At 39.1% G+C, this 26,484-nt stretch overlaps 1 protein-coding gene across 4 annotated transcripts in view; it reads left to right on the top strand.

The window, feature by feature from the left end:
* LOC134540990 (inter-alpha-trypsin inhibitor heavy chain H4-like) overlaps positions 1 to 26,484 on the top strand; it is a 149,830-nt gene that overhangs the window by 111,646 nt on the left and 11,700 nt on the right. For all 4 annotated transcript variants that reach the window (XM_063384130.1, XM_063384121.1, XM_063384104.1 and 1 more), the window contains 5 exons: positions 11,043 to 11,089; positions 11,493 to 11,641; positions 12,214 to 12,324; positions 17,077 to 17,218; positions 17,787 to 17,886. In XM_063384130.1, the coding sequence (XP_063240200.1) occupies positions 11,043 to 11,089; positions 11,493 to 11,641; positions 12,214 to 12,324; positions 17,077 to 17,218; positions 17,787 to 17,886 (549 nt within the window). The remainder of the gene's footprint in view (positions 1 to 11,042; positions 11,090 to 11,492; positions 11,642 to 12,213; positions 12,325 to 17,076; positions 17,219 to 17,786; positions 17,887 to 26,484) is intronic.

Here is a 26,484-nt window from a genome sequence, read left to right as displayed (position 1 = left end):
TCACTCACTAGGCTATTTGTATGTCTATGACCTATGATTTTTTTTGTTATAAAATTAAATTTTCACTTTTTCACTCCCTTAAGGATGGAATTTCATATTAATATGTAGCCTATGTGTTATTCTGATGTATAAGCTATATTATTGTAAAGTTTCATTAAAATCCATTCAGTAGTTTTTACGTGAAAGAGTAACAAACATCCATACTTACAAACTTTTGCATTTATTATATTAGTAGGATTTTTTAGTTATCATTGTAAATATCGAAATGTTTCTTAATCTGTTCATTTCATTTAGAGCGTCGATATTGACTGGTCGTTTGTAAATCACTTTTGTGCAGTCTAATTCATCAATAAGTAGACCTTCTTACAAATTTACTCTACTTAGGGCCACATATGGCTTGACCAGCAAGAGCTTTGAACCTTAGTACATGACGACGTGTTCGACAGTGCTACCTTGCATTTTGTGTACGGCGCAAGCCTAGCATAATATAATTCATAATTTGTTCTGCAGTGCCGTGACTAAAATTTATCGGGAATTGCACAGATTTAGGTTGAATAATGTGAACACCCAAACTACCTTGTGAATATGAGGGCTTCCACGGTTATTAAATTCGATTCTCCACCAGAAATCTTTAATACGACCATTTAAAATTCATTTAAAAATCCTGAAAATAATTTTTTTTAGGTATTTAAATCAACAATGTTTGAAACCAAAAAGCATAGCGATTTCTGCCCAGGTTATGGAGATTTAGAGGAAGATTTTAAGGAAATTGCAAAGACAGTTTTTGCCCCGAGCTTAGTTTATCGGCGAGTACACTTATTTTGTATGTTATAATTACTGGCCATAATCCTGCATTAAGACGCTTTCACATAGACTTGATTTCTTTAAACTTTGTTCTATTTCATTAACTTTACATGGCATCGCCCATTTTCACATTTTTGGGTGCAAAAACGTAAGTTACAATTATGGTGAGTAGGCCTTCTGCGTTACACAGTTTAAACCCCACTATAGCCAAGAAAAATGCAAAACTACTTCCACAAAACCGCAAGAACACAGACAAGTTGTCACGGCAATCTATATAAAAGCTCTCTACTATCCCTCACCGAATGTCGACAACAAAGCTGTCGTGTGCCTGTGTGCACATCTACGGCTGTACAAGTCGCTGTAATGCCCACTGGGTGTCCTCACGCCCCGTGGTCTTATTCTGTAATAGTACCTAGCAAAAAGTTGCATTATAATTTTATTTACTTTGCATTTCCTTCACATATAGCTTTATGATCTCTTGGGCGATTGTATAAGCGTCGATTTTGTTTCTGATGGTAGACATCAGTCAGCAGATAACTATAATGCATAAATAAAATATTACAAGGAAACTAAAATGGTTCGTTTTGTCGTACACCATAAGATAAATATTAATTTGTAGAGACATACATTGATTGCATTTTGTGTGTAAAAGGGTTTCATCTGTGCCGATAATTCAACAATAGAGAACAATTAAAAATTGTCTTGGAATAAAATAGAGTATAAACTGCCCATTAGGATTTTACGAACTCATTGCGTAAAAGAAAAAACCTGAAAGGCGGCCTTTCCGATGGGGCACAATTCAGGGTTTTCTTTCGCCTTAAACAAGGCGAACAGCCAACTCTGGAAAGGCAGCCCATCAGGATTTTACAGACTGTATGCGTACAAGGAAAAAACCTGAAAGGCGGCCTTTCCGATGGGGCACAATTCAGGGTTTTCTTTCGCTTAAAACAAGGCGAACAGCCAACTCTGGAAAGGCAGCCCATCAGGATTTTACGGACTGTATGCGTACAAGGAAAAAACCTGAAAGGCAGCCTTTCCGATGGGGCACAATTCAGGGTTTTATTTCGCTTAAAACAAGGCGAACAGCCAACTCTGGAAAGGCAGCCCATCAGGATTTTACGGACTGTATGCGTACAAGAAAAAAACCTGAAAGGCGGCCTTTCCAATGGGGCACAATTCAGGGTTTTCTTTCGCTTAAAACAAGGTGAACAGCCAACTCTGGAAAGGCAGCCCATCAGGATTTTACGGACTGTATGCGTACAAGGAAAAAACCTGAAAGGCAGCCTTTCCGATGGGGCACAATTCAGGGTTTACTTTCGCTTAAAACAAGGCGAACAGCCAACTCTGGAAAGGCAGCCCATCAGGATTTTACGGACTGTATGCGTACAAGGAAAAGCCTGAAAGGCGGCCTTTCCGATGGGGCACAATTCAGGGTTTTCTCTCGCTTAAAGCAAAGCGAACAGCCAACTCTGGAAAGGCAGCCTATCAGGATTTAAATAATTGTGTGTGTGCTTGAAAAAATCTGAAAGGCGCCCTTTCCAATGGGGCGCAATTCAGCGTCCCCGGCCATTTCATGCGTTATAAGTGATGTTTCACATATAGCAGAATAGGAAATTTGTATGGTAGATATGTAAATGTTTAAAACATGTGTACAAGTTTATAAGTGTACAGCTGAGAGTATAAAAATGTGTGGAAATATGTAAGTGTATAAGTATATGCAAGTGTGATATCATGTGTACATGCCATTGAGTGCTGCTACTGCCTTATTTGTTTTCAGCAAGTAATTTGATAGGATGTTAGCTAATAAACAACGGAAGTTCACACTGGACGTTCACTTATGTAAAAATTATGATAATGAAATACCTGCAAAGAGTCTTACAGTTGTTTGACTCCCTACTTTTTTCAGTTTTTTACCCTTATTTTTATAACACTTTTGATGTATTCTGATGACTTGATTTGCTCACGTTATCCTACTAGCTGTATAGAAATTTCACTTCAAAAGGTTTCTGTCATCAAATTCACCAATTTCTAGAACCATCCATATTCTCACCTGCCAAAAGTATTACTTGTCTCTTACTAAGCTTACCACTACTGTAGCGGTCATTCTTAAAAGCCAGAGGTTTTGCAGGCGTTCACTTGAAAAAAACGGAATAATTTTGTCCAAGTTCAAAACAGCTCGTGAAAAGGAACGTAAATGAGGTGGAACATTTGTGACATAAAACAAAGATAACAGTAGTTTCATTGCACATATTACAGCTGGGACCGGAAGAAGCCCGGGAATGTGACGCACCCAGAAACTGACTTAAGGCCATGTCTCAATCTCAAATATTTGCTTCCAACTGTATTTGACAATAGAGTTGGAGGGTGGTATTGGATGGAAAACGGCTTCCAATTTTCTCCATCCAATAAATTCAGACAGATCACCTCAAATAGGTTTAAATCATGCTTTCAAAGATTATTTTTGCTTTGAGCTACCTCAAATTTTCAATTTTAATCTTGTTTTGAAATTAAATAATGCATCACAGTGTGGGATGGAATTTTTGAACTTGATATCATATTTCACTTTTAGCATTTTTAAAATTATATAACATCTATAAATTTAACCCACTGTAACTACACTTCGATTTCCTTTTATTAAATATAAACAAAATCATCTTATATGCAACCCCCTTGGAGAGGATTTGAAACGTGCTCATGGTGTGTTAGGACCTGTTTATGCCCTGAACGTTCATTCTTTTGTCCCAAAATGAGTTTCTCCATTGTAACAGTCTCCTTTCTTTCTATTGAAAAGAGAATATGTTTTAGTAGACGTTCTGGTCATTTCACTTAAAACTTCAAAAACAAAATTTATTAATTTTGCACTTTTTATTTGTGCTAAGTAAAGGTAAAATTCAAAGAACCAGCAATAATTTTCAAAGTGTCCATGACTTCTAAACACAGAAGTTGTAGCATTGCATAATGAGTATGTTATATACATATATATATTTTTTTGGTGTCATAAGAATATTAAGAATCACTTTGATATGAAAGATAGTAATTATTTAATATGTAGATAAGGATAGTTCAGAGTTGTTAAGAATTGTTATTAATTACTTTGGTTAAATTTCATGGAAAGCCTTAAAATACTTATTTCCTTGAGATACTTAATTATTAATTTGAGGGTTAACTCCAGTTCATAATAATTAATTTTGATATTTGATAATTAATGTCAGTAATTGTTTTGTTTAAAGCAGTATAGATTATAATTTTACAGGACATCATTTTTAAACAAAAGTTTTTAATATGGTATGAATTTCAACTTTGTTTACTAAAATTTTTAACATTGTATTTGAATTTTTTGGGTAATTTTATATTCTATTGGATATTGCTAGTGTAATATTTTGAGAATAGTCTGGAAGGTACAGAAGGAAGAGCGGACAGGCGCGACACTCTGGCGCCAGAAAGCTATTTTTCACTTTGTAAATGCGTGTTTGGGATTTACGCGTCACGTTGTACGCACAGCTGTAGCGACCGTCTGGAAGGGTCTCTGGAGGCTACCACTAGCCAGCCAATCAGGGCAAGCCCTGGCGTCAAGTGATGTGCCCGTACGAATTTCCTTATATGGTCATGTTTTGGAATTATGTACGCTGATTGGTCAGTTGGCCCACGGGGTTGCCTCCCTTGTTTTCACCTTTACAAGGGAAGGTAATCTCGTCGACCAAGTCACTTGTTGCTCGATCGTCGCCGAACTCGGTCACGTCGTCGGCAAGTCGCAAGACAAATGGAAAATTACTAAGAGATAATTTAACGCCTAGGGGCTGGGGCCAGGCCGTAATTTTTCAACCTAAGTTCATTGTTTTTCGGATTAATTAATTAGAGTTTTAGGCCCTAGGCGTCGGCATCGGCCCGACTTTGTGTGATTTCGGTCCGCGATCGACGGTACCTTGAGTTATGTAATCAACCAAGGGACATTACTAAGTTTTTTTTTCTTTGGCGAGTGACAAGACTCCTCGACCATCAACGGCAAGATGTATGGTGCTGTGGTATGTATTTGGACCTCATCCTATCAAAATTCAAAGACATCGTTAAAATTTGTATAAGAAAAGACAAAAACTGTGCAAGTAACGAAGTTTTTCTAATTAAATTCATTTGTAAAATTGTGTATTGAGGCTATGTAACGATGAGAAAAAACATTTTTTTAAAGAAATAAACAAAGATAATTTAATAAACTCTTTTATTTCCAAATAACGCAGAACCATCGTAATGAAAAATTCCTCAGGAACATTGTTTGTTTTGTTACGTTTCTCTGTGTGCTTAGCCGGGCAAAAACATACAACGTAACAAAGTTCAAATCAGATAGGTTCTAGTGTATTTGTGTATTTTCAAAGTTCTGTTCCAACAAACACCAACTGCTACTCTTGCTGAGGGTGGCTTTGTTTCATTCTCACTGGTTCAGACTTCAACTTAAAGAACATGGTGGGATTCAACATCAGGGTTCAATCATTCCTCTTCAGCAGGCCCACTGTCGTTTGTAGTCAGGTCACATAAAGGCTATCAGGGTTGCATTCCCAGTGGAGACAATCAGGATATTTTACAATTGCAAAACATTTGTGTGATCTGGTGTGTTTCTGGTTTCTGTCCCATCACTGCTTCATCACATCATATCACCTCCTCATCCATTTCAAATGACCTCATTGACAAGTCTGTAAAATTTTTTATCCATTCATTAATTTATTCTGCTTGAGTTCCAGTTCACCTATTCTCCCAACATTTGTTAATATCCCAATTGGCAGGGCATGTGCTACGTGACATTTCTTCCATGCTGACCCTGCCTAGTACGGGAAAAGGTGGATGTTACTCTTGTTACTTAAAGCTGTTAGCTGGTTAATTTATTTTTTCTAATGAATAACACAAATTAAATAGCTGCCTCAAATAGAGACTAACCGACAAAAATGTGAACACTATTTTTAGTTGAATAGTGATTTATATATGAAACTAATCTACAAAACCCAGTTTACTACATGAGAATTTTTTGTGTTTGTTGAATAGTTGGCATTCCAGTTAAAAGTGAGAGTACTGTAGCAAGGTTTATTAATTTTTTTAAATGTTAGATTCTCTCACAATATGTTATAATAGATACATGTTGGATATCACTGCCAAGGTCCCGGTGTAATCCGCACTCCCTGGTCCAACATCATACAATGTTATTCCTTGTCTAGAGACTGGTGCGCTGTTGCCAGATGTACATCTGCCTTACACACCGCATTGATGCCAGTTGTATATGTGGCCATAACACCCCTTCCCACTAGAATGTAACTTAGCTTTCCCACACTGGTCACCCTTAACTTCCACTGATCACTGGTACCGGAGGGGACGTCGAGATATACGCCCACAACTGGTAACTGTAGATCTTGTAGACTGCATGGGCTGTGGTAGGTGGGGAACCTGGTCAGGTGAACCGCCTCTCCGGAGAGGTAAATCTGCTGGGCACTACGCTTCCGGAAAGCCCAGAAATGGAGAGTCTGGTGCTGAGCAGGTCGTACGGGTAGCAGCATCATGAAGGGGAGGTGAAGCTGCTGGTGATGAGCTAGCCACTTTTGCAGATGTAGCACATTCATTTTCTTGGTTGGATGGTGCGTGTGACAGTGTTGAAGTTGTAGCACCAGTTTCTTCCTGTGTATCAGGTGAATGTGCCTGATGCCTGTTTTGATGTACGGTACCCAAGGGATAAGCCGGATAAGCCACCCCCAACGTTGATGCAGCATGACTATGTCATGACATGGGAGCACTACATCCCTCAGAACTTCTCTGGAATAATGGTAATACAGATGGATGTGCACCTGTATCGACCATCCTCGTGGGAAGGTCATCAACATCATCTCCAGGTTCTTCAGCAAATCGTCGACGTACATAGTCAGCAGAAACATTCATGGCCAGCAACCCAGAGTCTAGCCGAATGTCATAGGCTCGAGCTCCAGAATGACCATGTACTATACCTGGTACCCAACTAGATTTGCTTGAACTATGCTTCATCATCCATACCAGTTCCCCGACTTGGAGTGTGGGCAATGTCACTGGTGGTGCGTCAAACTCGGATGCATGGTGTAAGTGGGTAAGATGTGTACGAAATGCTCTACCCATGGCTTCGGCAGGGGTTCTACCCATGGACGATGAGGGGCGTGTTCGCATGGCCCATACAGCGCGAGCCACTCGTGCATGGATATCTACATCCTCGAACTTCAGCAGTAACTTCTTGACTGTTTGTACTGTACGTTCCGCTAGCCCATTTGAAGAAGGGTGCCACGGCGGGGTACACAGGTGGCGTATGGCATTTCTGCGAAGGAGGTCATTGAAGGCATAGGATGTAAACTGCCGTCCATTGTCCGTTACGATGACCACTGGTTTGCCAAAATCAGCCAGAATGTTGGGTGTGTGTGTAATAAGAACCGAAGCAGTCAAATTTGACACCACTTTGACTATTGGCAATTTCGAAAATGCATCAGTTGCAATGAGCAGGTAATGTCCCAGGAATGGTTCTGCATAGTCAAAATGCACTCGTTCCCAAGTGAATGTTGCACAGGGCCATGGAGATACAACTGATCTTGGAGGTGCATTAGCTACTGATTTACAGGCTTGGCAAAGTTTCACCTTGTTCTGAATGTCCGTGTCGATATTGTGCCACCAGACAATACTTTGGGCAATGGCCGTGCTGCAGTTTTCGCCCGGATGTGTGGAATGAATCAATTTCAATACTGTCTTGCAGTGACGATGGAATCACGACCCTGTCGTGCCATAAGATGCAATTAGATTGTAGTGATAGCGCTGACCTTTTGGTGAAATATGGGCGCAAGCTGTCTTGTACCTTGTCCGGCCAACCTTGATGCATGTAGCGTTTGACTTGCCGTAGAATATCATCATTCTCTGCAGCTTTTGCGATATCTCGTGGAGATAGAGATGTAGGTCCCTAGCCTCCAGGAGGTGCACGCCAACTGGTTTAGGGCACAAATCATCTGCAGATGTAGGCTGAGGCAACCTACTCAAGCTGTCAGCATGACCAACAGATTTTCCAGGTTGGTGGCGTAGCTGATTATCAAATGAACTTAAGATCAGAGTCCATCGTAACATTCTCGGCGACAAATGCAAGGGTGTTGGTTTGTCTGGAGAAAATATGCCAAGCAGAGGCTTGTAATCAGTTACGATCGTAAACGGACAAAAGGCCAAATAAGGAGTAAATTTCTTAACAGAAAAAATAATGGCAAGACTCTTGCGATCAAGTTGTGAATAAGCTCGCTCTGTGACAGGTAGGGTTCGCGATGCGTAAGCAATAGGTACTTCTGTAACTTTACCTAGCAGATCATCGCTTCGTATGATGTGTGCAAGAACCGCACCAACCCCTACAGGTGAAGCATCAGCTGTAACGACCAAAGGTAAATTTGGATTGTAATGGCACAATACCTCAGGACTGAGTAACATGTCTTTCACAGTTTGAAGTGCAGTTTGGTGCTTTGCAGTCCATACCCATGTAGCTTTCGAATCGAGCAAGCGGTGTAAGGGTTCCAAAATTGTGGCCTTGTCTCTGAAGAATCTGCCGTAAAATGAAATCAGTCCCAGTAGGGATTGAAGTTCTTGTTTTGTGCGTGGTACAGGGGCATTTGTAATAGCATCCGTCTTTTCAGCCGTAGGATAAATGCCCTCTGCATTAACCCTGAACCCATGGACTTCAATTGAAGAAGCTAGCCATACACATTTCTCAGCATTGACTTTTAACCCAGCATCACCCAGAATTTGCAGAACTTTGAGCCGGAGGCGGTATTCCGCTAGTGTCGCTCCTTTCACATATATGTTATCCTGGTATGCAATAACTCCTTTGACAGGTCCCAGTAAGCCGTCAACAACTCTTTGGAACGTGTCTGAAGCCACTTTGATATCAAAAGGTAAGCATGTCACCCTGTGCAGGCCCCAAACCGTATTGACGGTCAATGCGTGTGATGTCTCTTCGGTCACTGGAATCTGGGTGTAAGCTTCTTCTAAATCAATAGTGCCATAGAGTACACCACCTGACAACTCCGACAACACTTGATCCACCGTAGGGGAGCGATAGGTATCAGCAGACAGAGCACGATTAACAGTGCCTTTGTAATCAGCACATAGTTGTAGCGAACCATTGTGCTTTAAGACTGGCACAATAGCAGTTGCCCAGGATCTAGCGTGTCTTATGGGAATCCATATCTCCCTCCTGATGTTTGCCTCAATGTTGTCTTCCATCCTAGTTGAGAGTGAGAAGACGACGGAACGAGCGCGCTGATAAACAGGAGGAACAGTAGGGTCTAAATCTAGATGCAGTGGGGGCTCTTTATAGCAACCTGTCCCAATACCTGACACAGCAGGAAGCTTCATGACTGTTTGCAAAAACATCTCATCTGACATAGTGGAATTGGGTGTATCTGGAGACAGAAAATGTACACCCTGAATGGAAACACCTAGGGCATCAAACCAGTTACGACCCAGAAGATTCGGTCCAACACCATCAACAACCAGCACAGGCAGCATTACTGTAATATCCTTGTGCCGAACTGGTGCTTGGAATACACTAACCAGTCAGGGATTGAGATGCCCATGTGTGCAACTCAATTGGTGCCTGATGCAAAACAGGTTGGTCGACCTTATTGGCACAGTATGTATTAAAGGTGGACACATTCATGAGTGTTTGTGAACACCCTGAATCAACCTCAAAGTGCACCATGATGTTATCAATCAGTATCTGCATGTCGTAAGGTTTTTTTAGAGCTGATTTTGAATCAGCCAACAAAAACAAGCCCTCAGATTGCGGCAATGACCCGCCTGCAGTAAAATGGCGTGGTAAACCCGCCTGTGGTAGGGCGTCTGCTGCAGTGTGACTGCAGGGTTTGTGGCTACCAACTGTAATGAAATTCGTGTGGTCTTCCTCCACCAAATGTGACACAGCTTTCTCCTTTTGCTTGCAAGCTTTTGCAACATGCCCAACCTTGTTACATTTCTGACATTTCAATTTGTCTCTGGGAAGCGGGCAAGTTCTGGCAATATGTCCCTTTTCTGCACATTGGAAACAAGTCACGTTCTTGCTAGGCGTAAAACTAACAGCAGGGGAACCAAATTTGAAATTATTGGTTCCAGTGGTATGAAGTTTGTGAACCTCGTCCATGCCGGAGTTCCTAACCTCTAAAACATTGGCTTCGGAACGTTCTACCATTTGCACTATTTCTAAAGCCTTTATGCTAGTTAGCTCTGTCTCGGAGAACAACTTTGCCTGTACGTCGGCATTGCGCAGACCACAAACAAATTGGTACAACACCATGGTCATAGCATTGCCGGCGAAATTACAGGGCGATGCTAGACGCTTTAATTCGGACATGTACACAATGGCTGTCTCACCTGGCATCTGACGTCTGTTGACATATTTGTTGTAACACACCATCGGGTTTACCTTAGGTGCAATTTTATAGTTTTAAATCTCACGAGCTCGACAAATGTACACCCACGCAGAGTCTTCGTCGCCGCCCAGTCCTTTAAGTCGCGAATGGTGTGATCGTCCAGCATCTAAATTAGCAATCCTCATTTTTGGTCATCAGTCACTTGCCCTTTGGAATCCAGCCAAAACTGAAAACGCTCTAGATGCTCAGCCCAGGCTTCTGGGCAGGAATTGTCGTACTTGGTGAATGATGACGCCATGTTGAACGCGATAGCACTTTCACTGAATGTAAATTAAGCACTTGTAGAAAAACGTTTCCAGCACACAAATCGTTACTTCACGCATCCTCGTCGCCATTGTTAGGTTCTCTCACAATATGTTATAATAGATACATGTTGGATATCACTGCCAAGGTCCCGGTGTAATCCACACTCCCTGGTCCGACATCATACGACGTTATTCCTTGTCTATAGACTGGTGCGCTGTTGCCAGATGTACATCTGCCTTACACACCGCGTTGATGCCAGTTGTTGTATGTGTGGCCATAACATTAAATATAAATTTTTGGTTTGGATTTATATTCGTGGTAATGTTTTTGTTATGTCAATATTGGTACACATATTTCCAAGATCACATAAACCTTGTTGTCCTCACTTCGGGTCCGCCGCCATTACTGTCCTAGCAGGCCTGCCAATATATATCCAGTCCTATTGAATACTTAACACTATAGTTTTAGTTATGTAATGGTGATCACAGCCTTAATATTTATGTCTTTTGACTGATGCATTTGTAATTAAATTATTTGTTTTAGGTGATATTGCTTGTGATGATGCCAGCCCTGGAATGGAGAAATGCAAGGTATGGTTCCTGTAATAGAAAACTGTTAGTTATGTTATGACTGCTGTGAATATTTTTTAAAAACCTTATATTCAAGTAGATATTCATAAAAAACCTCATATTCAAGATGAAAGGTGTTACATATTCACATATTTTTACTTTTATAAAAGTTAATTTTTATTTCTGTTTATAAATAAAAATTAAGCATAGAAATCTCTTTAAAAAAAAAGCACATTAATTTGCATAGCTCAATTTGCATATTTCTGTGGATATTATTGTGAATTATTATTTAATATGAATTTTTGTTAATGTTTTTGAAAAATATGGCAACAATGTTTTTATTTAGCTAGCTAGATAGATGTGTGTGTATTCTAAGAGAAGTTCATAACTATGCTTGCAATTTTTTTTTTTTTTTTAAATTTAGGTTTCTAGTTTGCATGTAAAATCCAACATATGGTGTCGCTATGCCAGCACCACTATGAAGCAAGTGTTTGTGAATCATGGGAACACCAAGGAAGAAATTAACTTCAACATATACCTTACCTTGTCTGCTGTCATTTCCCACTGTACCATGTGAGTTTTGTAATTGATGAATTAATTTTTCTTAATGTCTGGTTTCTTAGGAAGGAAAACTATTCACAACAAGTTTGCACACAGTTAAATCTGAGGCAGTACGTGGGCCTTCATAATTTCTAATACAATAATAAGTAGTACCAACATACTAAGTGATAATATTTTCATGTTAATTATGACCTTACTGTATAAAGTGAAAACAAGATTGTTGGCTGTTTCGTCTACATGGCTGTGGGTGACTATGGGTGATGAGAAAAATGTTAGACTGTGTGGGTTTCATAAAATCAATTTATTTGTTATTTTATGTAGAACAATGCAGTTGACAATTTTCTTCTTTTGCATTTAACTCTCTGTGTTGTTACAACCTATCTTGCCTTTTTTATGTTTGTGCTAATTGTGTTGTGAGTTAGTTCCGTCACATGGCGATGGACGTGATGTTGCACATTGTTATTTCACTGGCGTGTGGAGTTATAAATTTCTTAATCACATAGCTTGAGAATTAGTTCAAATATATTATTTATAGTTTCAAGTTGTGCTATGACAGCTTGCTGATACACTTAATATATTTCCAGATTTGTGGATGGAAAGGGGAAGAGACTGCGTTTGTTATCGAAAAAAGCAGGAGAACTGCACTTTACAGACAGTAAGAAAAACGACACAGCTTCTGTACTTGTCCGACCAGGGTAAAACAAATTTATATTTACATATTCTTTATTTATAAATTGTTGTGTTTTAGACTGAGGTTTGCTTGTGGTTGATTTGAGAGTTGTCTTATATGTGATATACATAGTCTATCCTTTAATTTTTTTAATCTTAGAATCAATGTTGAAACATATCGAAGTGTGTTTTATATTCAAAATAATTTTGTAATGGACTAAATTTCGAGATCCTCTTTTTAGTCAATATGTGGCTTACATTTGAAGGCTTTTTTTTTTTTTAAGTTCTTTAGGTACGTTATGACAAAATAATGAGTGAATTTTTACGATAAGCACACACCATGCAACAAAATTTTCACAGGATGAAATAAATGGTTACATACAAATAATAATTATGTATGTGCTTTTAAATATTATACTTTAGTGATTGATATTGAATACTGGTCCATATCATTAAAAATATTAATTTATTGCGAATATTACACTATGTAACATAATTTTCTATGAATCTCTGGTCTTAAGTGTTCCTAAAGTTTTTTTTTGGACTGATTCCAGATGTGCAATCCATTTTTTTCTATCATGTACAGTTTGTTTTTGCAAATTGAGGAAGATCTTTTTTATACTTAAATGTAAATTTTACAAAAGGAATTTTCATTGCAATGGGGAAATTTTATTTTGGTAAGAGGGAATAGTTTGTAACATTTGTTACACCCAGCTTGCTTTAGGAGGAAAACAGTAATTCATTGTTTACATGCTGTAGTGTGGGGTTATATTTGAGAAATAAGTTCCCATAAGTGTTTAAATAATCCAAACCTGTTCTGTTATATTTATGGTAGTTATGTAACTACTAAGCAAAGACAAGACATCTGTAGTTTTGTGAGAAATGTCTATTATACTTACTTCGGCATAAAGCTTGGTAATCAAGACAAAAACTGGGCACTGCACAAGGTATGTTATACATGTGTAGAGGGTCTGAGACTTTGAAAAAATGGTGCAAAAAAAAATCAATGCCCTTTGCAATTCCAATGGTTTGGAGAGAGCCACAAAATCATATTAACGACTGTTATTTCTGTATGGTTAACGTTCAAAGTCATAATGCAAAAACTAAGGAGGACATAACAATATCCAGACATTCCTTCGGCCATACGACCAGTTATACATTGTGAATCTCTTCATATCCCAGTTCCACTTCCCGTTCTCGAAAATGTTGCTACAGGAAAGCAGGTCAGAAAATGAATGTGATAATGCTGATGATTACAAGTCCGAAGAAAATTCTGCACCAAAATTATTCACTCAAAATGAACTAATGATTTAACTTGTGACTTAAATCTGACAAAGGATGCTGCTCAGTTGCTTGGATCAAGATTGAAAGCAAAAAATCTCATACTACCTGGAGTTTTGTTCTCTTGGTATAGGACTCGAGAGAAGGAATTAATAAAATTCTTTAAAAAAAGACTCTGGATTATTGTTGTGATATTGAGGGTTTATTTAATTTCTTTATGGTCACTTACAATTCAAGTGAGTGGAGGTGATTTATAGACTCATCCAAAAGTAGTCTCAAAGGTGTAATTTTACATAATGGAAATTTCTTTGGTTCATTGCCCATTGTGCATTCAGTGCATCTCAAGGAAACATTTGTAAATCTCGAAGTTTTGATAAAATGCGTGAATTATGAAAAACAATTCTTGGACAATTTGCGGTGATTTAAAAGTTGTTGGTATGCTTCTTAGTCTACAATTTGGCTACACAAAAATGCTGTGTTTTATTTGTGAATGGGACAGCAGAGCCAAAGACAAACACTGGAAGCAGACAGACTGGCCCAAAAGAAAACCCTACAACCTGGTTCAACAAAGCAAGTTACTTATTACCTCCTCTTCATATTAAACTCGAATTAATGAAGTAGTTCACTAAAGCACTTCCAAAAGAAGGTGACTGCTTCCAGTATTTGGTAACAAAATTTCCGAAAATATCTTTAGTGAAATTGAAAGAAGGGATCTTTGTGGGACCGCATTTCAGAAAATTAATGAAAGACAGAATGTTTGAAAATACAATGAATCCTGTAGAAAAAAAGGCCTGGGTTTCTTTTAAAGAAGTTGTGGCCTACATTTTAGGTAACAAAAAACATCCAGAGTACAAAAGAATGAATGTTGGAGTATTTCATGAAATTAGGATGTAACATGAGTGTGAAACTTCACTTCTTACATTCACATATTGATTTTTTCCCTGTGAATCTCTTGGCGATGTCAGTGAAGAACAAGGAGAATGTTTTCACCAGACATAAATGACATGGAAAAGAGATACCCGGGAAGGTGGGATGTAAAGATGATGGCGGACTACTGCTTCATGCTTAAAAGAGATGGCACTGCTGAAGGAAGACAATCGAGGAAGAGAAGTTTTAACCCACGTCAGACAGATCTTGAAGTGAAATCAGCGAAGACGATGAATTAAATTGTCATATGACATTGTGTTTTCATAAAAGTCATAGAATTTTAAAGTGAGTATAATATATTATATTATTGTCCACTGTAATAAAGGGTTTTTATTTACCCCTGGTCTGATCATATGTTTTGGGATGCTAAATAGCGCATAACTTCTTTAATACTTCATTTATAATTAAGATTGTAGCAAATAATTTAGATAATAATGTAAATGAATTTTTTAAAGTGAAACCATTCAAAAATATTACATTCAAAGAGAGAAAATTGGTGAAAACCAACTTAATTTTAAGTTTTCAGCAATTTCTCTCCTGCAACATAACATTTTTTTAATGGTTTCAGTTTTAATAATTCATTTACATTATTATCTAAATTATGTGCTACAATCAAACAATATAAACAAAGTATTATAGAAGTTATGCGCAATTTAGCAACCGACAATGCTTGTTCAGGCCTGGGGTGTCTTACTGCCCCTTTTAAAAAAAAAAAAAAAAAAAAAAAAATTGAATTGTATAAAAACCTTATGTGATACAGGAAAAGTAAAATCATATTTGACATCAGCATAAAAATTACTTCTAAAATCACTATACAGTCTCAAAACATTGTTCCAAAAATTTTAATATTTTGCAGAGATTTATTGATAGAAATAGTGTTTATAAACTTTTTCAAGCGTATTTACATAACTGAGGTTTTTTTCCCGTATGTATATATTTTTTGTATTTTCAATTATTACATTATTATTTATTATTTAATAATTAAAATTAATAAATCAGAATAGACATTTAGCATATTTATTGATTTTCTTAATTAAAATATATTGATATTATTTTACTGAATTAAATAATTAATTTTATACACATGTATATATTAGTATTAAATACTGAATATTTATTTAAATATTTTTAATTTGATTGAATTTATTTTGTACTAATTTATACTTTACTTTTTTAATTTGATTGAATTTCAACTTTATTTATATTATTACTCCATTCCTTTTGTTTTTTATTTCTGTTAATTATTTGCATGAATTATTAAAGTTTTTTTTTACCATGCCAAGAAGTATAACTCCTAACGCGTGCACATAATTACATGCATCTTTTTTTTTATATTAGAGATTGAAATACATTAGAGGTTGTCTTTTGTTTGAGATTGTCTTATTATAAAATTTGTATATTAGGTACCTGTATTCATGGTTATCTTTTGTTTGAGGTCATATTTTATTCGCTGTTGCGTTACATTTGATTATTTTATATTTTTGGGTAACTTATACTCAAGATATTATGCTTAACAATAGAAAATAGAAACTAAATATTCATTATTATCAGAAAAAAATATGATGGACTCCAAACTAGTACAGTAAATTTATATAAACCAAACAAACATTTCTTAGGTGCTCGACTATTATTTTAACTCACGTTTTTTTTTATTTACACTCATTGAGAGATTTTTGTATTGAAATTGAGAAAGAATGTTCTGATGTTTCAATATTAATTTCACTACAGAATATTCACACAACCCTAATGTTAATGTTACCTCCCAACATCACTGCACAATGCCAGAGTGATGGTAATGGTGATTGAGTGACGTCCTGGTATTTTGTAATGCGCTCCAGCACCACTTGATAGTCAGAGGGGCGTGACTGTGTGCGTATTGGGAAAATGTGGTTGAAAAACGCAAAAAAAATATTAAATAAAAAGTAACTAATTAAATTTTTGAAGAAAAAAAATGGATTCAGGGTGCAAATGGACTCTCTCCTGGAGAATCTGTGTAACAAATTTCACTGATCTAGGTCTTTTTGTCTTCATGTTACATCAACTATGTACAGGCAAAATCTCTTTTTTTTTTATTAACATACATTAGAGGTCGTTTACATTCGAGTACATCTGATAATCAACATTGTACTAACTATGTTCCTGGTGGTCTTTTGTTCGAGATCTAATTTTATTTGCTGCTGCCCTACATTTTAGTATTTTATAGTTTTGGATAACTTTTATTCGAGGTCACTGTATACAACTGAATCTATATGTTGCTTAGCATTATAAAACAGAATCTGACTATTCTGTGTTATTGTACAAAAATAATGGACTTCAAACTATTTTAATTAATATAAACAACACAAACATTTTTTAGTTAGGTACTCCAGTGTTCTTTTAACTCACTTTTTGTTTTACATTCACTAAGAGAATTCTGTATTTAAATGAGAGTGAATGTTCTGAATGCTTTTATATTTATTGCACTACAGAATATTCATAAACCTCTAGTGTTAATTTTACCTCATACTGTTACTACACAATGCCAGAGTGATGGAGATGAAGTGACATCCTGGTGTTTTTCAATGCTCCAGCACCTCTGACGGCCAGAGGGGTGTGACTGTGTGTGTGGTGTTGCCGCCTCAGGCGACTCTCACGTTCAAGTTCCAGTACGAAGAGTTCCTGGAAGATTTTGGAGACGGCTACTTGTTCACTTTCAATCTCAACCCAGGCCAGGTGAGATGTCATAGATGGTGATTTGCTTGTAAGTGGTTACCCTAGAACCCATTCATTTACACCCTCAGTTGCATATTTTCTTAAATTCTCACTTTTTAGTCTTTTTAAAACTTTTTTGGATTTTACAATATTTTTGTCATAGTTTCTTGAAGAGTGTAAGAATAAGTGGTTCAATTGTATTTAGTGTTGAGTGTTTCTACTGTATGCACCAAGAAACATTTGTGTGTTGTATATGTATATTTAAGGTAATAGCAAAAAAATTTATTTGTAATCTTAAGAAATTTTCTTGTTTAAGTGACTCAGTTCTATTGGGTAAATGGAAAATTCCTGACTCCCTCAAAACTGTGCAAAGCATTATGTGATTTTTCTTGTTTTCTGATTTTTTTTTTTTTTTTTTCATTTTTCTTATTTGTTGTATGGCTGTAAGGTATACTTGTCAAAGAATGCAAATTGTTAGGTATGAAAATTTTTTTGGTTACATAGTATGTAGGATAATACAAGGTATTTTTATGTGAAGAGAAATTGATTATGTCTACAATATGCTCTGCATTTTATTCTGTTATGTTAGACGGTCCCAGACCTGCAAATCACAGTGAATGTTGAGGGGTTCTACAAATTGGCTGAAGTACGTGCCTTGCGTATCATTCCATATTCACCAAAAGAAGAAGGTAATTTAGTGTCTTCAGATTTAAAAATATATATGTACTGCTTCTCGTGTATCCAAGCTGTCTTCCGGTTGAGTTAAATTAATTTCCTACAATGTGTGTGTTTTGGAAAATTATTGTAATATTATTAGCATATGAGCAGATCTTGCTCTTGGGAAATATGCCAAAACAAAATCAAGGTGCCAGTTGCTGAGAACAATCTTTGTTATATTAGACTGGGAGTTTCAACGGTTCTTAAAAGTTAAACATTTTTGAATAGTACACTATTTATTTTATTATGTGAACTGGTAACTAGATAAAATGTTTTTCATTAAAGTTAAACCAATGGTCTGCAATGTATGTTAATGACTAGGAAACTACTGCAACTATTTATGTGAGACTTCTTTCACAGTGATGTAAATACAGAAAGATAACACACTACTCAGGTGAGATCATAATAATGCATTAAAACAACCTAAATAACACTTGGAAAAAATGTGTCAATTTTTAGTGCAACATCTATTATTTGCTATTGATTATAAAAATGTTTGCAAACAATGTGAAAAATTAATGTGTATTTGTGATAAAAGCATTTTAAAGACAGTGTTCCATTAAAATTTTACTTCTAAATAAGCTTATTACGCCTCCGCCATCCTTACACCTAGAAACCCTCATTCCATTTTTTTTAAAACATTAAATGCATTTATCTAATGCAGTGCTGATGGCAAAGTATATTAGTAAGTTTAAAGTATGTACCAGTGGTATTTTTAGTCATCCCCACCACCCAAGCCTTCGGCTGTTGGTGGGCATGTAACAAATTTAAAATAAATAAATAAAATAAGTAGCTGTAAGCATAGCGGTTAGTAGTATTATTTTTAGTTTAAAAAAGATAGGATACATAGGCTCTAAACTGTTGTATGCTTGTTCCACATATACCAGTAAGTGTGTTACGTGGCCAGCAGATCCATGTAAAGTAGGGATGAGTCACATCCCAAATTTCTCGAATCCAAATCTTGACTGAATCCTAAAGAGTACCTCAAATCAGTATCAAAAATAAAATAATGTGTATGTATTGTTACGATTTCCCTGCGGGTTCGTAAAGGATAGCCCAATTAATAGATTTTATTTCACACACACAGTTTTATTTACTACCACTACTTGACACTTACAAATAATCTTCTAAATTAGCAAATAATTAATTACACTTAAAGAAATGTCAATTCCCCAGTCACTCGTTTCACACACCTCGCTGGGCCGCACTTCCGGCGCAACTCTCGTCGCAGCACCCCTCGTGGGTCTCCGCCGCGGGACTCCGTCGCCGCACTCCGCCGCCGCCGTCACACCCTTCGCCGAGATCCCACTCGACGACTCGCCCGCCACTTCACTCGGGACTCCGCCGCGCCCGCGACTCTATCGCCCGGAAACTCCCGACTCCACTGAACTCACTCACTCCCTGCCCTGGAACCTTCGTCCAAGGACTTCGCCACTCTGCCGCACCTGCGGCACTATCGCCCGGAAACTCCGCCGCGGGAGAACTCCCCACTCAGACTCTCTCTCTCTGACTGACTCGAAGGTCGGCCCAACCTCCTTAAATAGCCCTTGGGTTCCCATCCAGAACAATCGGGCATGTCTCCGAGATATCGCGCGACCTTCGCCGTCGAAATGCCCAGAAACGCATCGTGAGTCCTCGAAGGACGCGGTGGCTGCTCTAAGAACGCCGATAAAGGCGTCTGAGTCATTTTATTCCGCAGTGCGGCCTCTTTTAAGTAACCCGATCTGAGGCAGGTGCGCACTGCGACGGTCAGGATGTAGCGAGATAGTATGACACGAGATACCAGGGAGAGGATGCGGGTGGAAGGGGGCCGCAGACAGGCCGAACGAGTGCGGCGATGCCATGCACTGCAGCCAAGCGCGATCGTAACAGTATGATGTATGTGTGTGTGTATGTATGTGTATATATATTATATTATATATATAATATAATATAAATAAAATCAATGGTGTTCCGTGTGACTACGGAAGTTAAAGAATTCACCTGAAAATTGGTGAATTCTAGCAGCGCCCAGCACCAACTTGTGTCTAGGCGGCCATCTTAATTTTTACTGTCCTTTGTTGGACATACAAGCATGGAGAAAGTTTCGTCCACATCCAACCAACAACAAAAAGAAAAACATTGTTACATGTCCATGCTCCGAGCACAAACAAATGAGAAATATATACAAATGGTCTTTTTTTAAAGTCACTGAACATCCCGCCCACCTTGAAATAAATATTTCAACTCAGTCTTGGGATAAGGGGCACAGCTTCACTATCGGTCGAGTAACAAGTCCCTGGAGTGTACGGAGTTGTGCCACATGTACCACCCCATCAGGACCTGGAAAAGTTTTTATCACTCGTCCAAGTCTCCAAAGAAGTGGAGGCAAGTTAGGGTCTTGAATCAGTACTAGTGTGTTGGGTTGCACATTCACTCCAGCTTGATTCCACTTCCCCCGCACCTGCAGCTGATGCAAATAATCTTTATGCCATCACTGCCAGAAGCATTGGTGAGCTTGTTGCAAAAGATGCCATCTTGAAAGCCGATTCATAGGCACCGAAGTCACATCCTCTTCAGCTAAGAGTTGAGAAGGGCCCAGAGTGAGGAAATGACTCTGTGTCAGCGCTGTCAGGTCACTCGGGTGTGTTGACAATGGGGTCAGCGGATGTGAATTCAGTATGGCCTCAACTTGGGTGAGGACTGTATAAAACTCCTCATATGTCAACAGCTGACTGCCAATCACCTTACTCAAATGAGCATTGACAGACTTCACCCCTGCCTCCCACAGTCCTCCAAAATGAGGTGCGCCTGGTGGATTGAAGTGCCATTGAATTCCACGATTGCCCAAGGCATGAGTAATAATATTGTTGTTGGTTTTATCTCCAAGGAAGGACTGCAAAGCCTTCAGCTGATGATTAGCACCAACAAAATTTGTTCCAGTCAATGAAGATGTCTGTGCAAGAACCGTGTCAGGCCACAAATCTACGAAATGCAGCTGAAACGCTTCAGTAGATAAATCAGACACCAATTCGAGATGTAGAGCCTTGGTGGTAAAACACACAAACAACAAATATATGCGCGAAATGTCCGTGGTTTTCGGGTCCGAGCCATTGTTATGGTAAATGGTCCAGCATAGTCAATTCCAGTTTTGAGGAATGGTTTGGCCTGTGTGATTCTTTCAGCTGGCAGGTTACCCATCTTAGGAATTACTGGGCTTGGCCTGACACGGAAACAGTATACACACCTATGCAGTTGCTGCCTGATAACATCATTGCCATTCACAACCCAGAAGTCTTGCTGCAGGACAGAAAGCAAATGTTGAGGGCCTGGGTGCAGCAAGTCCTTGTGTAGCTGATCAATGATCAGTTCCGTCAAGCGACACCTTTTTGTAAGCAATATAGTATGTTTTTGGCTATACGGCAAGTCCGAGGCCTGGAGCCTACCACCAACTCTGAGAATGCCATTTGAATCTACGAAAGGGTTCAATTTCTACAAGGAGATTGAGCATTGACCCTTTTCCACAGCCAAGAGTTCAGTAGCGAACTCAACAGCCTGGGTCCTCCTGACCCACACCAAGAGTGCTGCTTGAAGCTCGCTCACCTGAAGAGCACCACTTCTTTTCTCCTTGTGAGAACTTCTAATGTTTATAAAGCACAAACAGTAGGCTGGTATCCGTTTGATTTTCGTGAGGGATGAAAACTGATGAAGCAGCGATAGGTCTCCATCTGTGAGTGCGCCGACAAAGGGTTCAGCAGGCTGATTATGCTGTTCAGTTATCAACTCTGCATTATCGAGAGATGACGTCCAACTGAAATGTGGTCGTGTGGTTTGTCCCTCACGCAACCATGATGGGCCTGTCCACCACAACGTATGGTTGACCAGCTGTGAGGGCAGAAGACCTCTGGAGGCGCAGTCTGCCGGATTATCAGCCGAAGGAACATGATGCCACCACTCAGGTGAAGTGTTTGTTTGAATTTCTCCCACACAATTTGCCACAAATGGTTTCCATCTATGAGACGATGAACGTATCCAAGCTAGGGTGACAGTGGAATCTGTCCAGGCGTAAACGTTCTTAAAATTTAGAGATGAAAGAACACCCACAATATAACGCAGAAGTTTTGAGAGTAAAACAGCTCCACAAAGTTCGAGGCGAGGTTAGGTAACCCTTTTGGTTGGTACTACCTTGGACTGACCCATCAGCAGATGTACTTGGGGTGAACCATCATGAGGTACCTCACGAAGATATACTACAGTGGCATATCCTAACTCTGAACTGTCAGAGAAACCATGAAGTTCGAGCAATGAGTCTCGCGCACCTACAATAGGTCCCCTGGGTATAGTAACTTCCTCCACTAAAGACAGCTCCTCCTTGAAACGAGTCCACTTCACCTCTAATCTGGCAGGCAGGTTGTCATCCCAGTCAACACCTTCTAACCATAACTCTTGTATCATTGATTTTGCCAGTAACAGCACAGGTGATAGATAGCCAACCTAGTGGATAAAATATTCTTGCCACATCAGATAGAATGCCCCTCTTAGTGCAGCTGCTGGTCATGGAGTGTACATGGTACGAAAAAGTATCTAACCTAGCATTCCAATGAAGACCAAATACATTCAGACTTGAATGCCCTTCAGTATCAAACAAATGAGCAATAGGTTGTTGTAGTTGAGATGGTGGCAGTTGGGCAAGAAACTCTGGACTGTTGCTGGCAAACTTGCGGAGATTGAAGCCACCAGACTTGAGAAGACCAACCAGTTCCTGTTGCAATTGTATAGCTGCCTGCAGTGTATCTGCACCAGTCACTACGTCATCCACATAAGTGTCAGCCACAAGGACACTTGCTGCAAGAGGGTACCTTGGTTTCTCATCTTCCGCAAGTTGGTGAAGTGTTCGAATGGCAAGAAACGGTGCTGTCGAGACACCATATGTTACGGTTTTCAGCCGATATTCCTGGATTGGGTCCCTTAAGTTGGAGCGCCAAAGGATTCTGTGCTAGTCTTGTTGCTGTGGATCCAGTAGAATTTGTCTGTACATTTGCTGGACATCAGCGGTGAAAGTAATCTTATGGCATTGCAAGCCAAGAATAAGGTTACTTATGTCGCCCTGTAACTTCTTTCCTGGTAGCAAGGTGTCATTTAAGGACAGTCCAGATGACGTCTTTGCCGATGCATCAAAAACAACACAAAGTTTTGTGGTGGTGCTATCAGGTTTTAAGACACAGTGGTGACGGATGTAGTAACCCAGTCTCGCGTTATGTTCTGCTTCAGCCACTAGTTCCATGTGACCCTCTGTAATGTAATCCTTCATGAAGTTTTCGTACTGAGCCTTGAGCTCTGGTTGGTGACATAATCTCTGTTATAAATTTCCCCAGCGCCTTAGTGCTTGAGATTTTGACTCTCCCAGTTCTGGGGCCATAGTTTTGAATGGAAACTTGACTGTATAGCGGCTATCAGCTCCTCTCTCGTGAGTTGTTCTGAAGATGTCTTCACACTTAACTTCTTCCGGTGTTTCAGGGATCACATCTAGAATTTCTTCGAGTTCACAAAACTTTTTCATGGTATCTTCCAGTGGTACAAGTGAAGCATGAAAACATGTTGATAATCCAGACACTGGAGACCCAGACGTCGATTCGATTTTTCCCATGACCAACCACCCAAAAATAGAATCCAATGCTGTTGGAGAGCCAGGAATGCCTTCGACACGACCACCAGTTAACAAAAGAGGGAAAATTTCGGCTCCAAGCAACATTTCGATTGGACCAGGTGTTCCAACTTCAGATTCGAGAGATGTTTCCACTGCCCAGAAAAAAGATGTGTATTAGGCAACTTCACACTTATCTTGTTTAGGACCAAAGTTTCAAGGGTGAATACTCTAGCATCATCATTGATGGGATGTATCTGGCAAGAGGCAGTTCCTCTCACAGATGTGACAGACACACCTGAAAGACCCTGAATCAATCGTGAACACTTGTGTCGAGGCAAGCCTAACTTCTGAAGGCACTGGCTTGTAATGAAATTAGCTTGACTTTCCGAATCCAGCAGCACTCTACACTTATGATTGTTGCCACTAGCATCTCTAACACCAACAGTGGCTGTTGCCAATAAAACACACGATGGACCAGTACTGGTCAGAGCTGATGTGGGAGGTTGTTCAGGGATATCATCAGTCAACTGCACCTCTGTACTTAGCTCATTGTTTGTCTCCAAGTTTTGGCTGGATAATGCTGAGTCTTCAAAATGTAACAAGGTATTATGACGTGATCCACAAGTTCTGCAGTTGGTCTTTGAATAGCAATCCTTGGCCTTATGAAACTGCTGCAGGCAGTTTATACACACCTTCAGCTGTTTTGCAAATTCAAATCGCTGCTTAGGGGAGGTTTCCACAAATTTGGAACACTGAGACAATGAGTGATGGTCTCCACTTGGGTTGTTGTTGGCTTGGTTTGTAAACAGCCTTCAGTTTTTGTCCACTTCCTAAAGACTCCAACAATCGTTGTCGACCTTCCAAAAAGATGATAAATTGTTCCAGTGTTGGTATCTGTGCCGGGTCTGTTAGTGTCGACTCCCAGTCTCGTCTAAGAGTCTAATCCAATTTCCTCTCTAATAGATAGAGTAACAGGGGATCCCAAGTATTCACAGATATGCTGAATACCTTGATGGCAGCAACATTTTCCTGGATAGCTATTAACAGCTGTACTAGGGTAGATGAACTTCCAGTGACAGATGGGGCATTGACTAGTGCCTTAATGTGGCGATTAATAATAAGCCTCTTATTATTGTATCGCCGGTGGAGAAGCTTCCAGGCAATCTCAAAGTTATCCTCTTGTTAGAGGGAGAGACTGTATTAAAGACAAGGGTTCTGCTTCCAATGACAGCTTCAGATAAGAGAGTCATTCCACATTCGTGAGTTGCTTCTGTTTTGCAACTAAGGTCTCAAATAGGTTGGAGAATGTTTGCCATGACTTGATATCACCACTGAATGATGGCAATTTAATGGCTGGAAGGTGCACTCTAGGTGAGTCATGAGAGGTGGATGATGAAGCATGTGATGAGCTGGGTAGTGGTATCCTTGCAAAGGAATCAGAGATTAACATTATCTTGTAGTATAAATCATCGAATGTATCCAACCTTTTATTATGCTCCTCTGAATCAAACTCAGTGATCTGTCCTGAACTGGTAGCAATTAGGAGATGGTCCTCCTCAAAGCCCTTCTGTATTTGATCCAAGTCCCTGCAGGTGGCCTCCAATAGCCTCTGTTGAGATGGATCAGATGCAGCCTTCTCTGCAAGGGTTGATGCTCTTTGCAGACGATTTTCTGACCGCGAAACCTGAGGTAAACAGCTGTCAAATCTGTCATTATTATTTATTTTTTTTAGGTTTCTCTGTTCCGTGTTGACCTTGAACTCAATCCTCCCTACTGCCCCTCCGCCATTTTCCCTTTCTCAAGCTTCTTTGTTGCCGCTAGTCTTTCACTCCTTTACCCCCCAAAAAAAAGTCAACCGTGTCCCGGCGGGTCCTGAGAGTGACCGATGTTCGCGATCCGTTCACGTGACGTCAGACAAAGGACTCGAGACAAGACAAAGAAAGATAAACGAGTACCAAATACACCCGCACGCGTTATTGTTTTCTAGAACTTCGAAGCACCATTAAATTTGCTGTAGTTCTGATTTTACTACGCACTGTAACAACAGAACGTCTATTGTTTCCATCTTGCTTCTTCCACAAATAAACCGAGACGCACCCGCTCCCGGGCGTGCCACGAACGTCCGCGTGCCTTCTACTTACGACTGTATCCGAACCGACCCGCCGTAAATATCACTACGTTCGTGACCGATCCGGCCCGGAGGATCAAAATGTTCCGTGACTACGGAAGTTACAGAATTCACCCGAAAATTGGTGAATTCTAGCAGCGCCCAGCACCAACTTGTGGCTAGGCGGCCATCTTAATTTTTACTGTCCTTTGTTGGACTCACAAGCATGGAGAAAGTTTTGTCCGCATCCAACCAACAACAAAAAGAAAAATACTGTTACATGTCCATGATCCGAGCACAAACAAATGAGAAATATATACAAATGGTCTTTTTTTTAAAGTCACTGAACAAATGGCGTTAAAACATTTAACCCTTTAATAGTTTGTTTCATGAAATAAATTTTCAAAATATATATATAATGTATTGTAATTCCATACTAAAAGTACAAAATATATAGGGGAAAGGTAATAGGTAGGGATATGTATTTTTCATGATAAGATGTGTAGACTAGTTGTGTGTGAAAACACCGTAGTGTTGACTGTGTTTCGTGATCGGTTGAGTTTCTTTAAGGTATGCGCTCATTGTCGGCACATGAATCACAGTTATTTTGAGCAAAAGTAAAAAATCCTGAATGGCTTGGACATGCCTTATTGCAATCTAAAGAAAAGTCAGATTTCTTCGTGAAACATCCCTTAACCTAGTAATAGAACTTAAGAGGTGTCACTTATGAATTTTGAATTTTACATTTCCTTCAGTATTTTTCTGCAAATATTTTTTCTTGAATATCATATCTTTTGAATACAAAATATTTGATGGTATTTTAAGATGTGTGTATCT

This window comes from Bacillus rossius, chromosome 1 (genome assembly GCF_032445375.1).
Source record: "Bacillus rossius redtenbacheri isolate Brsri chromosome 1, Brsri_v3, whole genome shotgun sequence".
NCBI classification, from domain to species: domain Eukaryota; kingdom Metazoa; phylum Arthropoda; class Insecta; order Phasmatodea; family Bacillidae; genus Bacillus; species Bacillus rossius.
The sequence above is the reverse complement of the archived record's forward strand: the minus strand, read 5'-3'. Positions and strand labels throughout refer to the sequence as shown.